We start from the raw sequence: 15,026 nt of genomic DNA on the forward strand, positions 1-15,026 counted from the left end.
TTGTGTGTACTGCCATTTACTACAACAAATCCACCAAAAAAGTCCACTTAGCTTGCATAAATCTTCCTTTTTAAGACCTTTGAATTTTTGCTGCAACAGGAATTTCCAGGTTTTTAACACTGATTTCAGTCTGACACGCGGCAAAGGAGGAACTCATAGTTAACTCAGTAGTAAATTCTGCACCTAAAAGCCCAGATTCATGATCAATACAGAACATTCTAGAGAAGAAAGCATTGCTCAGAGTTCATATTCCCAGTAAAAAGGGCACTAGGGAAGACAATTCAATATTTAAAGCACAAAGAGCAAAGCCTGGGGCAAGAGTAGAGTGGCAACTACTACTGCCACTGTAGTTCCTTACTGACAGGTCCAGGGGACAGAAAAATTCTCTTTGCTCCAAACACAGTGACAGCAAATTATTTTTTCCTCTCTCCTACTTTTTAGGAAGATATTAAGCCCAAAATGCTCGAAGAAGGGGTATTCCGCCCTTCCTCTAGGATCGTAGGATTGCAACATTTGCTTCCTCTCCGTTTATTCCTCTCTTTACCACGTCAGAGGCTTGTGGTGACCAGAAGAGAGAGAATTAATTACCACTTGGCTTCGTACAGGATGACTGATGAGTATTCATTTGGTAGCTCAAATGGACTTTGCCTCATGATCACGGAGGACTTCAGCGAACCAAATATTTCTATTACCAAATCACACTGTGCTTTACACAGCGCTTGCCAAACTGAAGTGGAAAAACCACCGCTGGCAAAAGAAGGGGCAGAGGGAAAGGGCTGAAGTGACTTTGAAAGGCTTAAATACAGCAACAAATGAAGGATGCTTCCAAATGTTTGACCATGAATTTTCATTAACTGCTTTGTTATGAATCCAAGGAAAGGATGGCACTGCAAGGAGAGAAGTGAGCCCGTGGTCAGCAAGTCTAGAATAAGCAATAGGTGAACAAGAACTATTTAGAAACCCTCATCACATCAATTTTTAAGGGAGGTAAGTGCTCCCAGGCAAGAAAGTCAGTCACCATAACAAAGAAGGAACATTTTTACACCAAAATAGCCACATAAACCTTTTGTCAGCAGAACAATGCTGGCAGTGTTACAGATCCTTTGAGCACAACTTTATTTTCATTCAATTTTAGGGCTAGACACCTTGTAAAATGGTGTTAATAACAAAAGGCACCTTTTAGTCAACTGAACTTCATAAATTTACACTAGTATTAAAGATATTAAAGATATACTTCACCTGTGAATTTACTAAAGTAAGAGATCCCAGCAAGCAGCAAAATTAAGAACAAAGGTGCTTCCCTCCATTCAACAACACACTGAGGAAACAATGTGAACACTTAGAACTACTAGAAAATGCTTATTTCTGACCATTTTTGACAACACAGTTGAGTTTCACAGAAATTTTTCTAACCAAACATCAGGAAAGATTTGGCAAAAAAAAAAAATTACAGGAAATATTTTGTAAATGTTATCCCACAGGATAACACCATGACACCAGAAACAAAGGTTCATGTATTACTACAACCAGGCTACAGTTGGAAAGAGACATAATTTGGAGAAAGCAGACCCCCTAAGTCTAGTTCCTGTGCTAACAGAACCACACCACCTAAGTCGCTGTTGCCAACTCCTGCAATACAGGAATATTGTAAATTAAGAGGGGTTTTTTCATATTTTACCACTTTTCACAGTGTTAAAAAGATAGCTTCTCTTTTTTGTTAGGTTCCTCATTTTTGTAGCTGTATGAATATGCTTGAGAACATTCTTGCAAAAGGCTCAAGAGCCAAGAAAGGAAACCTTATACAAGCTACATTTACTCTGATAAATTCTGAAATAATTTTCATTCTACTAGTGGAAGGATAGGAAAATTTTTGAATCTCTGAGCTTCACTAACATTTTACATTCATGTAGCACCTTCTTCTTGGAAAAATCCTGTCAGGACCCAAAATGACCTCACTTGACTATGGCAGTGGCACTACAATTAAAAAATAAACCTTGGATCAGCTGCTGCTTCCCTGTATGCCGACCTGAGATCCTTGCAGAGTTCCCATCTTGGCTGACGAGGCTCCCTGATGTCCTTCATCATGCAGCCTCATCATCTGACTTGTGTCAAAGGTTGCAAGCAAAGGTCAGGGCAGGTTTGACTTGTCTGGTTCTTGCAACACCAGGCCTCGCTCGCTTCACTTGGTGGGTCTGAAGTTGTACCAAAAGGAGCAACTCCAAGCCACAACAGCTTGCAAATCCACTCAGGGTAAGTGGATTACAGTAAGGCTTTTACAACACCAGTGACTGTCACATTGCAGCACATTTGGGTTATGATCACTTCTGTTGCCTTCCCTTGGAATTAAACAGTGAATTCCCTTGGAATTAAACAGTGGGAGCAGACAGCCAGGGAAAACACAGGTATTACTTCTAATAATCCAATTCCACAGCAAGTCAACGAGAGAAATAAGCAGTTTTAAAGCTTTTTAAAATTGAATTAGGTTTTTTAACAAGAAGTTCACATGGTCAGTTTAGTAATTACCTTGGTATCTCAAATTTAGAGTCTTCCACCTCTATTAGAAACACCTTCAGGTCAGTCCATGCCCATAAGTCCATGCCCATAAGTATATCCTGCACGTGCTCATGGATCATGGATAAGATATGCCCTTGTGACAGGCTGACCCCAGCCAACATCCAAACACCCACCCTGACTCCCTCTCACTCCTTTCTTGCTGAATGGGGACAAAATAAAAGGCTAGACTTGTGCATTGAGATAAGGATAGCTTGATAGGGAAAGAAAAGGAAAGCTGCACATGCAAGTAAAGAAAAATGGGAATTGATTCCCTGTTTCCCATCAGCAGGCAGATCTCTAGCTACCTTCATGGAAAGCTACACCTCAACATGCACAACAGCTGCTTGGGAAGACCACCTCAACCACAAATAGCTGCCCTTCCTCCTCCTTTTACCAAGCTTTTAATGCTGAGCACGACATCAAAGGGTGTGGAATATGAAATATCCCTTTGGACAGTTCAGGTCAGCTGCCACCACTCTGTCCCCTCCCTGTAGCCTGGGAAGAAAAGCCATGAGAGGAAGCAAACACTGTTCCTCAGCAGCCAAAAAAGTGGTGTAGCATCAACGCTTTCTTAGCCACAGATGCAAAGCACAGCACCACGAAGGCTGCCAGGAGGAAGAGTTAACTCCACCCCAGCCAGACACAGTGCAGCCCCAACCCCTCATTCCAACCATTCATATCATGTGTGATCTGAGATACCAAAGTATCCTCTGTGCCACTCATACATTGCTTCCTATCTATACACTACTCAAACCTTTTCATTCCACCTATTTATCTTTCCTGAAACTGCTTCTTACCAACACTTCCAACTTATACTCCATACCTAAACCATCTTTACATCCAGCAGTCAGGTCTACACATCCTCTATAACCACTATACCTTGTTCCTTGACCTATATGCAGATATTATTCCCCCATTCCATGCCCTCCCTCCCCCAGATTTCCATAAGAACAGTCAATTACTTTGGTCCTACCTGTCAAGGTGATCACTCAGGACAGCACCACCTTGGATTGTTAAACAAGACCACTTGGGGTGGGTCAGCACTGCACTCACATGGTTCCTGGTGGGGCTCATTCTCTGTTGGTGCAGATGATTCCTGCTGTATTCCTTCCTATACCATACAAGTCAAATAATGGATTCTTTTCTGCCAGGGATAAATCTCCTTGAGGTACACAGCAGATTTCCACTTTCTCCTGCTCCAAGTGCACACGGGTCCCTGAGCAAAGACAATCCCACAAATGCACTTTCCCTTTCCCAAGGCAGAGCAGCCCACACTGCCTTTCCCAGTGCCCCTGCAGTGTGGCCAGTTTGCCATGCCTCACCATATTGCTGTCACAGACACCTCCCTCTGCCTGCCCCAGGGAGATTTTACCTACATGGATCACCTGATTGCAGTGCATGTTTCACATGTGTTATGGCCTCAACAGTCAGGGCCCACCCCTCAATCACAAACCCATTTTTTTTCAACGCATCCATCCCAGTTATGATCCTTATATTGAATTCTTCAAGCTTTTTCATCCTATTTTCTTCCCACGTCCTGTAGAGGAAGGGGCTGAAAGTGGCTCAGGGGGCATCTGGTCAAGGTTAACCTGGCACAGCCTTTTTTTTTTCTTTTTTTCCATCCAACAATGGGCATACAGATTTTAACCAGTAACTTCCTAACCTGCAAGCAAATGCTGCTGGCCCAGGTCAATCCAGCAGCACCCAAACCTGCTCCCTTTAAGACATTTCTCAGAGCAGAAAAAGGCTCCAGCCCAGAGCAAAGGTCAGGCTTGCCTCAGATGACTCCTTGGGTGAGTTTTTGAGTATAATATCAGTAGGACAAAATACAAAGCTAATGAGAAATGCATGTGATTAGCACTTCTGCCCAAAGTATCATGCATTCAGTGAAACTTGGTTAAATAAATCATCTTTTAAATCAACCTTTGCCCAATCAAAGTCCAGTCTTACTTATACGGACAGCCACAGGAGGAGCAGCAAAAGAGAATTCCAGTGAAGGCTGCTCTACATAGACATACAGGTAAGAAATTCCTTTTCTCCTAATCCCTTTTCCCTTTGAAAACTTCTTTTTTGCAAAACAAATTTTGCACGGATCAAAAGGTGTCATATGCAGTGCTTTGTAACCTTCTCTCCACTTCTAAATATGAAGAAATTATTTTTTCCATAGAAGCCTACTGTTTCTTCAGCTCTGTGTAGTACTGGTTTTGCATGTTAATTTCTGGAATTATCACAGATTCCCACTGTTTGTCAAGAAAAGCTGCTTTGGATTGTACTTGCAATTGATACAGTCTGATGTGTTCTCAACCATGTTCAAATAACAGGAAAGTTCATCCCTTTATTAGTTAATGTCAGTGCAACACACAGAGACTCAAAAATGCTCAAGGCACCTGACCATAGACAACAAGTGAATCATGATCTGCAGGCTGCATATCCTTGCAAGCTGAAATTCCAGCTTCAGTGACAGCTGTGCCAAACTCACCCCACACATCCATGCTGTTGTGTGTGCTGCCCAAGTAGCATCAACAGTGCAGCTTCAGCTCCCGTTGCAGAGTCTGCACCATGGGTAGCCACGGCAGTGGCTCTGCACTAAGCCGCTCTCTCAGAAGGATTTGACTGCCAGCAGATCTAAAGAACTGATTTCTGTCTGTAAGGAGACAGGAAAAAAATGTCTTCCCAGTAAAGTAATTACCAAAGTTGCTAATTACCTGGCTTTTCCAACTGGAGGGATTTGTCTTCATTTGTCTCGTTCCACTGTCTTCATGGATCTTTGGCAGGACCATGTCTTGGGAAATGTTCCCCGGTCCCACCTGTTATTTACCTTCCACATGTGATATTCCTGCAGGACAAGCTTCACCCAAACCACAGTTTCTTTACATCCCAGAACAGTTTAGGTAGGAAGGGACTTTTAGAAGTTGCCTGGTGCAATGCCCCATAGAAACAGAGCCAGCTTAGATCAGGTTGCTCAGGGCCCAATCCAGGTATCTCCAAGGACAGAGATTTCACAGCCTCTCTGGGCACTTCTTGTTGTATCTGACTGTCCTCCAAGAGGAAAAGCTGTCCTAATGGATGTCTGGTTGGGATTTCCCTTGCTGTGCTGCAGCCTGTGTCTGCTCCCTCTCATCCTCCCACACTGTTAGTTTCCAAGAAGAGTCTGGCTGTGTTCTCCACACAATCCAGTTAGGCAGTGGGAAGATATCAATAAGATCTTCCCTTTACTTTCTCTTCCCAAGACTGAACAAACCCAGCTGTCTCAGCCTCCTTAAATAAGTGTTTCAGAACCAAAATTCCCTCTGCAAACTAGTTCAAATGTGGCAATTACTTGGGGAGGTCAAGACTGGTGACAGTACCCACATGAGGTCCCCCAAGTGTCAAAGAGAAGGGAACAATCCCTTCACTCCACTTACAATCCCTTTCCCCAAAACTTAATTTCCTCTGTAAAACTGAATCCTGATATTATTACACCCTCTCCTCAATCCTTACTATGTTTTCACAGGCAGACTTTTCTTAGCTCTGCATTTTGCTTAACTTCATTTGAGATACAGAGACAAAAAAAAGCAAGGAGGGTCAGGGAAGAGGATTTGGTTTCTTCTCACTAGCCTTGTTCACTAAATTCGGCTTTGCACAGCTGGATTTCCTGGGGCCAAAAAACCCAAACAAACAAAAACAAAACAAACCAAACAAACTGTGGCAGTCATATTTTCTGGAAAAATCCCCTTGCCCAGCACTCTTCTCCTGGGAAGCTGAGACGCCTCAGAGAAAAAGGAAAACAATAATTATCTCATTTGCTTCTCCTGTGTTTTGCTGCTTTGGAATGTGGTTGGAGATTGTCTATCCAACACGTGGTTGTTTCATTGGTTTCATGTGAATTGTTTTGACTTAAGAACCAAGCAGGGTCCAGCTGTGTCAAGGCTCTGGAAAGAGTCACAAGTTTTCATTAGTATCTTTCTAGCCTTCTGTCTGTATCCTTTCTGTATTCTTTAGTATAGTTTAGTTTAGTATTCTTTAATATAATATAGTATCATAAAATAATAAATTAGCCTTCTGAGAACATGGAGTCAGATTCATCATTCCTTCCTTCACCTGAGAACCCTGCAAATACTAGAACAAACAAACAAAAAAACCTCCACACCAAAAAAAACCACCCCAAGAATTCTGAAGCAAACCCTCTCAACATGTAATAGAGGGAATACAGCCAAGGTAAGCTTCCTGTTCTTACTCACAGGTATTTTTCCCATCCTGTCTGGCAGAGATGACTTCTGCTCTGCAACCCCGAGAGTGCACAGTGACCAAGAAGCCCCAAAAGAAGTACGGCTTCTTCCTGCGGATCGAGCAGGACACCGCGGGGCACATCGTCCGGAACGTGGAGCGCGACAGCCCAGCCCAGAGGGCTGGCCTGCAGGATGGAGACAGGGTGCTCAGGGTCAACGGTGTCTTCGTGGACAAGGAGGAACATGCAAAGGTACAAATCTGTTCACTCTGGGATCCACACCATGCCCCAGGCCCACAGCTGCTGTGTGATTTTTATGGCTAGGAAGTCCAGGAGTGTTGCCACATTTCTCTTCACAGAGAAAAGCAAGGCGCAATTCTTCCCAAGAATATTTCCGGGTTTCACATTCTCTGAACAACCAAGAAAGAAAACACAATTTTTACCTCGTTTGCTGTGCCTGCATTGTGCCAAAGTGGAATGCAACATGGAGATTGTTTACCCAAAGTGAGGATGTTTTGTTCCCTTGGCCTCTCGGGGCCAGGAGAGTGTGTGTCGGACTGTCACGAGACAGTCACAAGAGAGAATCAGATGAGGAGTGCAGTTCTGTGCAGCTGTGAGCAAGAGTTAGTACGAGGCAGATTCAGTTTAGATGAAATGTATATAGTATAGTATAAAAAAGTAATTCATTAGCCTTCTGATAAGACAGAGTCCTCCTCATCATTCTGTCCCCTTGCAGTAATACGGGAGCAGAGTCAACTGCTCCGAGTATCCCCCTGCATCATTCATTACCCACCACGGGCATGGAATGTCTTTGGGATGCCTCCCTAGCACATGAGCAGGGGGTGAGACAACAAAGGCAGTGGACAATGCAGCTTTTCCTGGGGAAAGCTTTTCGCTCCATCACTCCAGTGCCCGCTTCCATTTTTCCCCTTGCCCATTACAGGTAGTGGAGATGGTCAGAAACAGCGGGAATTCCGTTGTGCTCCTTGTTCTGGATGACGCATCCTATGAAAAGGCACAAAAGGAGGGAGTGAACTTGGAAGGGCTGGGTCAAAAGGCATCCACAGGACAACAGCAGGAGCTGCAGTGCCCACCATCCACGGCCACTGCAGCTCCACAGCCCCGGCTCTGCTACCTGGTGAAGGAGGAGACAGGCTACGGCTTCTCCCTGAAAAGCACAGAAGGTGAGAGCCTGCAGAGAACAAACTGGAGATTATAAATATATATTATATATATATATATAAATACATATATATTAAAAATAGATATAATATGTATAATATTATATATATGTGTGTGTGTATATATATATATGTATCTATTTGGCTGCAGGGACACAGGCAACCACAGTTAACACGTGGGGGCTAGTGGGGAGACACAAACTGCTCTTGCTAACAGAAAAAAAGTGAGAAGTAGCAGGATGAGTTCAGATCCATCTCCAGAACATTTCTGTACAGCATATGCAGCGCAAGGTTTTCTGAGGACCATGCTTCTCATGGAGTGGAAAACAAATGAAAAAAAAGAAAGAGAGGGAAAAATAATAAGCTATTTTCTGCTTGTTATTTAAGCCCACTTAACAAAACCAAATTTACAGTCCCTGCTCACACACTAGATACACACCCAATGTGCTATGTTAAGTCCTGTTACATTCCTCAAAATCACCTCAGGAATCAGCACATGAGGTTCTAGACAGCCGTAATAAACACTTTCCCTGATTTTTAAGTTAATTCATTTAGAAAGAAAAGAATTTTGAACCTTTTCCATATATGCCTTTTTTTCCAAGGCCAGTCAACGGAAGAGGGAGGTCTTCTGGAAAGCACCACCTCTAAAGAGCCCTCTAAAGGGTATTTTGGAATGCAATATAATTGAAGGATCAAACATAGAAGGCTTCCAAACACAGGAAATTATGAAATGTATAAAATAGAAAAAGCAGCTTCTCTCTTCAAAATGATGTGGGGAGACGAGGGTGGGGGGGAATAGGAATCAAATCCCTTTCAGCTATGTTAATCAGCCACTTTGCACTCCTGGTAGAGAAATAAACACCATTTTGAGCTGCAGATAGTGAACAAATATCTCCCTCCACCACTGAAAGGATTTTTCCAGGCCAGAGTAAGAGACAGAGGAGCGTCTGTGTCAAAGGTTTGTGGTGCTCCTGTAGTCTGCAGGCAAGCAGAGACCAAGAATCTCCGAGGACATCAGTGCTGAGTTTCCTTAACCACTGTATTTGGGCCTATTGCAGTGACTTACCCTGTGTAATGAGTTATCATTTATTTTAGGTCAGAAGGGGCTGTTCATAGTGGAGCTTTCATCACAAGGAGCAGCTGCAAAGGCTGGTGTCCAAAATAACGATCGCCTGATTGAAATCAATGGCAAAAATGTGGAAAATGACACCCACGAGGAAGTGGTGGAAAAGGTATTGATTTATCTTCTGTTCTGGCCTACTTTCACAGCAACCTATCAGGGTTACTGAGGAGGCCAGGCTGGCTGATTTAGGCACTTCACAGTAAATCCTGGGAGCTGCTGTTCATGTACCACCAACACACCAGCGTAGCCCTCTGTGCTGGCTCTCTTATCCAGCAGCCTCTTGAACTGCCTCTCAGTGAACACTGCCACCAAGACAGGCCACAGGATTTTAAATAACACAAGTATAGTGCTGCCAGGAACCCCATGAAATAAATCCATTCCCTAGAAGTCCTGGAAATGCTGCTAATGGCAGGAGAGCATGTCATAAAATGTGGTTTCCAGGGCAGGAAGAAGGAAGCCTCTGATGATACAGTCAGCATGGAGCAGGGAAGATTTCATGATTTTAGACACTAGTCCCCTTTCTCCTGTGAAGAAGTCCGAAACCCATGAAATTTACTGTGCAAGTAATTTCACTAATTGGCTGCAAAGAACAATGCTAATGAGGCTTCCAGCTTTCCGCTGTTGGCACTGCTAAAACGCAGCTGGAGCTGAAGAGATTTCAGAGAGCCACGAGACTCCAGCATTCCAGCAGCATTCAGTGCACACGGCTAACTGTGGAATTGTGCAACACCTGGGTTTCTTTGCGCTGTAACACCAGCAGCAGAGTGACACTGATTACGATGAGTAAAAAGAGCACCCATTCAAGCAGAAAGGACTAAGAGAAAGACAGACTTGGAGAGGTTGGACAGAAGAAAAAACGTGCAACACCTGGGTTTCTTTGCGCTACTGCAACACCAGCAGCAGAGTGACACTGGTTAAGATGAGTAAAAAGAGCACCCATTCCAGCAGAAAGGACTAAGAGAAAGACAGACTTGGAGAGGTTGGACAGAAGAAAAAACCTCACCTCAGAATCAGGAGTACAGGGAGACAGAAGAGCACCAAGAGTGACAGAAACTTGACTCATGTCACTGTAATCTAAAATAGTGGTATAGATGGCATGATATGTCTATATGAGAGAGTTCCACACCCAGAATAGCCAAACAATATCTACTCAGGCTCCCTGGATTCTACAGCACTGTATGCCTCCCCCATGGCCCTCCACAGGTAATTCCCTACAGGTCAGGAACACAGTATGAAATATGGAAAATTTCCTCATTCATTACATGCCCTTGATTTTGTCATGGTCCAGATTTCTGACTGGAAGCAGGGAAAAGAAAAATCAATTTATAGTAGCATGGCCTGGACTAACAGCACCCAGACTCTGCTATGTGTCAGTGCACCAGTTACCAAATATCCCCAATTCCCACGTGCTGTTGAAGGGGTGACATCTGAGACTGTACATGTGCTGTCACAGGTAAAGAAGTCTGAAAATCATATTATGTTTCTACTTTCAAATGAAGAAACAGACCGCTATTTCACAAGCCAGAGGATGGCACTGAGCAAAGAGAGCGCCAGCCTAAGGTTGCTTCCCCTCAAACCACGACTTATTGAGCTCCAGAAAGGAAAAAGCGGTTATGGATTTTATCTACGGATGGAACAAAATACTGGTGGTAAGATCCAAGTTAACACACAGGCCGTGACATTTGCTGTACCATTTCTTCTTTTATGATGCTTGCAGCCCTCATTCTCTTTGGCTTCTTGCTGGCCATCTAGAAATCCTCAGGGAAAACAGCTTCAACCTGAAGAGCAATTCTGACCATTTATGTTTGCCATGCTTTTTAATGTCTTTAAAACTCACCAAGCTCTACCTTCACAGCAATCTTTCTCCCCTTCTCATCTCAGACCACGTAATCAAAGATGTTAATTCTGGAAGCCCAGCAGCCATGGCAGGTCTAAAGGACAATGACATCTTAGTGGCTGTCAACGGCGAGCGAGTGGATGGGCTGGATCACGAAAGCGTAGTGGGAAAAATCAAGCAGTCTGAGGAAAGAACCTCTCTGTTGGTGGTGGATAAGGAAACTGACAGCATGTACAAACTGGTAAGAAAATGCAAACTGCTGCTAGGAATTGATAATTTATCACAATGGAACAGCCAATCTGCTCTGACACTTCTTCAACTCGCAGGAAATGCCAAGAGATACCTGTATTCCAGCAACTCCCCTTACACTGGTACAGGAAGTCACTTAACACCCAAATCTTTGGCCTCTTCCTGATTTTTATAGACACTATTGGAACAACTCTAAATTCAAACACATCACAAAAAAGGTTAAGTTTTGCTGTTAAGATAAATTCAGAGCTACATGACTGTGTAACTATTTATAATAACAAATTTCTCTTCTCACATAGATCAACACTGTAGTCTTCCACTCAGAACAGGGAAGAATTCTTCACTGCAGCTAAAGTCCGAGTCATTAACAAAGTTTCAAACAAAATATGTTGAGCATGAGAGCCTGAAACAGATTTCACAACAGAAATTATTTTAATGTAATTTTGTCACTTTTTTCAGGCTCAAATTTCCCCTTTCTCATACTACTACAAAGCACAGGATTCAACCCCAGCTAAAACGGAGGAAAGAGTGGAGTTGCACACTGAGCAGAAAGTGAACCACAAGCCAAGGATCTGCAAGATGGTGAAAGGACCTAATGGATTTGGCTTCAGTTTAAACATGATCAAGAGCAAACCTGGATTGTTCATCACTGAGGTACTAATGAAGAACGAGGAGCAAGATCAAGTAGTCTGTTGGGCAGCTTCCTCCCCTCCATCCTGCAAACAAATGCACAAGTCTCTTTTCCAATGTTCTCAGATCAGAGCTAGAATTGTTTAAGTCAGACTAACACTGTAGGCCCAAAATAAAAAATGAGCACCAGAAAACATGAGGGAAGGAGAATTCAGCTTTTGCATAATTTTGGCTGTTATTCATGAGTCTAGAATACTAAAATGAGTATTTTAGACAGAATTGGTTTTTACTGTAGAACAGCTTAATTATAGAAGAGATGCCTTAGCCCTAATTCTAATTCACCTTCTCTGAATTCCACAGCTGGTAAAAGCCAAACTGCTTCTGTTCCAAATTACATCTGTAACTTCAGCTTTCTTGAGACGAGGGGCTCCACTCATTACTAAAGGATCTGTGAATTGTACTAAACTTTGAAGTTATTGGACAGAGACCTCCAAATAGTTAGAAAAGTTTTTCTACCTGTCTTCATGGTTCTTCCATGCCACATTCCTATAATGTAAACCGATCAAGATCAACATTTTAAAATCTCAAACTGATGGGCTCCATGTTTATTACGTCTGGGCTCATTGCCCATCCCAATTCCTTCCTGCCCCACAAACCTCCCCTTCCCCATGCTTATTTCACCATCCTCTAGGGAAATCAGTAACACAGCTAACCCTCAGCTGTTCATGCATCTTTCCAAGCTTTCTGCCAAGACCCTGCTTTGAACTCCCCTCTGCAGGTACAAAGCCAGGGAGCAGCTGGCAGAGCAGGTGTGGAAAACAACGACTTCTTGGTGGAAGTGAACGGAGTGAACGTGACCAACGAATCCTATGACAAGGTGGTGGCAAGGATCCAAAGCACTGGGGACAGACTGACACTGCTGGTGTGCAGCAAAGATGCTTACAGGTACTTCCAAGGCCAAAACATTCCCATCACAGCCTCCATGGCAGAGTCAGACACTCCTGAGGCTCCTGCTCACACAGAAAACCATCCAGCAGAGCCAGAGAGGAACTCACCTGAGCCAAGGGAAAGGGTGAGTAATCCTGCATTAGGCAGATGCTGAGGGATCACACAGGGGATAGGAAAAACAATCTTTTTTTCAGGTAGTAAGTTTTCCAGATTGTTAACTTGAGCTGGGATTTTTGCAAGTTACTAAATGGAAAGCTGTTAATTATCACAACAACTCTTCTTTTCCCCACACGTAACACAGGTGAGTATCTTTAATGCAATATTAAATCACATAAAGAACACACATACAAGAGATTTTATGGAACAAGATAACCCAAATACAGTAATCCCAATGATAGGAAACAGGCAATACAATTGTGGAAGTGGAGGGAAAAGTGCTTACATAGAAACAGTGCTTAAACAGAAAACATAAACAACATTTGTGAAAACCACATGAAATATTTCAAAATCATCATTTGGAGAAGGAACAGCAAGTGATAGGTTATGACATTTTCTAGGCAATGTGCTGATTTGAAATTATTTTACTCACTTCATGCCACTAGGAAGAATCTGAAGCATGACTAAAGTCAGAAAAGCAAGAAGGTATTACTTTTTGAAACACTTTTAACCCTCTGTGGTCAGCCTTAAATATTAAAATGCTTATTTTCTCATCATGCAAGAGACAGACAAGGTAAGACCAACAGTGTTGCCCATTTATTTTTCATTAGCCTTTTCTGCAAGTTTTTTCAAGAATATCTTAGTACCCAAGCTGCATTTTGCAGCAGTTAGCACTACTTTTGTGTTCAAACTGTGCAGATATGGGAATTCAACAATAGAAACACTCTATTGAACAAAATTCTCTGAAAATGTACTTTAACAAAAAAACCCTTCAACAACAAAAATGGTATTTGTTGGTTCATTCTGCCATCTAAACAAGTGTGTGATTAGTGCAGATGAAAACAGGAGTCTGCAACAGTGCAGACTATCAAACATGTTTACAAACTGAAAGTAATCACAACATCTTTGTTACTCCTCTGCAGGCAGACTCATCCTCCTCCTCCCAATCAGCAGCCTCCACAAGAGCTGACAGTGACAACAGCGATGACACAAAGTTGTGACGAGACAAAACTATGCCAAGAACAACAAAAAAGAAACCTGCCAAATCTTTTCTTCAGTTCTTCTTTGCTATTCCACCTCTCAGAACTTGGCTGTTCCAAGGAGTACCAGAACCATAAAGGACTACAAACTCTTGCTGCAATAAACACTTCAGTGTAACTTGCATCCATTTAACACTCTGCAATTGTGCTCCACTGGCACAATTTCTGCCTTGTGAAGTGGGCACTCAGGCACTCACTTCTGAAAAGGTTTAAAGAACTGCAACTTTAGAATTAAGTGTCCTGCAGCAGAAGCTGGAAATGTTTTATAGATTCGTAAGCATCTTAGGCTGTTATGGATAAGCTCTTAATAAAGAGCAATTGATTTCTGCCCATCCCCCAGGAAGGACAGCTCTCCAAGTCCATCACCTCAACCTCTGTGGCATCTTTGCTTACAGCAGTACAGCTGCTCTGAAATGGCAGAAGCCCAGGTACTCTGTGCATTATCTTTTTTCCTGCTAACATTGCAGAAACTTCTTTCAAACATTAAGCTAACTTTGGAATTCACAACTCAAGGTGTTTAATCACTATTTTGTTTGCTCTGCATAAAGCTGTGGATTTGAACAGTGTATGTAATTCAGTCTAATCCCAAGTCACCACCATGTTGTCTTGAATGTGACATAAATGGTTCTGTAATACTGCTGCTGCACTTGCTTCCTTGCTGTACACCAAAGACAATACAGAAATAAATTGTTTAGAGTGGTTATTTCCCCCACTCCAAGTCTTACTCTTACTACCTATAATTTATGTTCCAGAACAATTATAAAACAAAGCCTCAGAAAGTGGCCATGAGAACCTAAAAGTTTAAGTCACAAGAATAAAATTCCTAACATACAATGTAAACAAGGCATGGCAGTGGTCTTCAACTTAACACTGAACTCTACCAAAGAGGAACCCAAAACCTCAGTTCCACTTATGCAGAGAGAAAAGAAAGTTGACACTCAGTAAGAGAAAGAAAATCTCCAGTTCCTAAGGATAGTAGATACTAGTGATACACACTACATACAGAAATGGAGTTCTTTCCACTCCACTCCTGCTGGACAGCAAATCCCAGCCACCTTCAGGCTCAAATCCAGCCCAGTCTTTGGGACTGACAAAAAACAAC

General features: G+C 42.7%; 1 protein-coding gene across 1 annotated transcript; it reads left to right on the forward strand.

The window, feature by feature from the left end:
- Positions 1 to 6,802: 6,802 nt before the first annotated feature.
- On the forward strand, positions 6,803 to 14,903 carry PDZK1 (PDZ domain containing 1). The gene is made up of 8 exons (XM_041480265.1): positions 6,803 to 7,012; positions 7,704 to 7,944; positions 9,037 to 9,173; positions 10,518 to 10,713; positions 10,946 to 11,142; positions 11,610 to 11,804; positions 12,559 to 12,852; positions 13,808 to 14,903. Exons 1-8 carry the CDS (start codon positions 6,803 to 6,805, stop codon positions 13,883 to 13,885), a joined length of 1,548 nt encoding a protein of 515 aa, XP_041336199.1. The 3' UTR covers positions 13,886 to 14,903.
- Positions 14,904 to 15,026: the final 123 nt, after the last annotated feature.

The sequence above is a fragment of the Pyrgilauda ruficollis genome, unplaced genomic scaffold (genome assembly GCF_017590135.1).
Source record: "Pyrgilauda ruficollis isolate IOZ18807 unplaced genomic scaffold, ASM1759013v1 scaffold50, whole genome shotgun sequence".
NCBI lineage: Eukaryota > Metazoa > Chordata > Aves > Passeriformes > Passeridae > Pyrgilauda > Pyrgilauda ruficollis.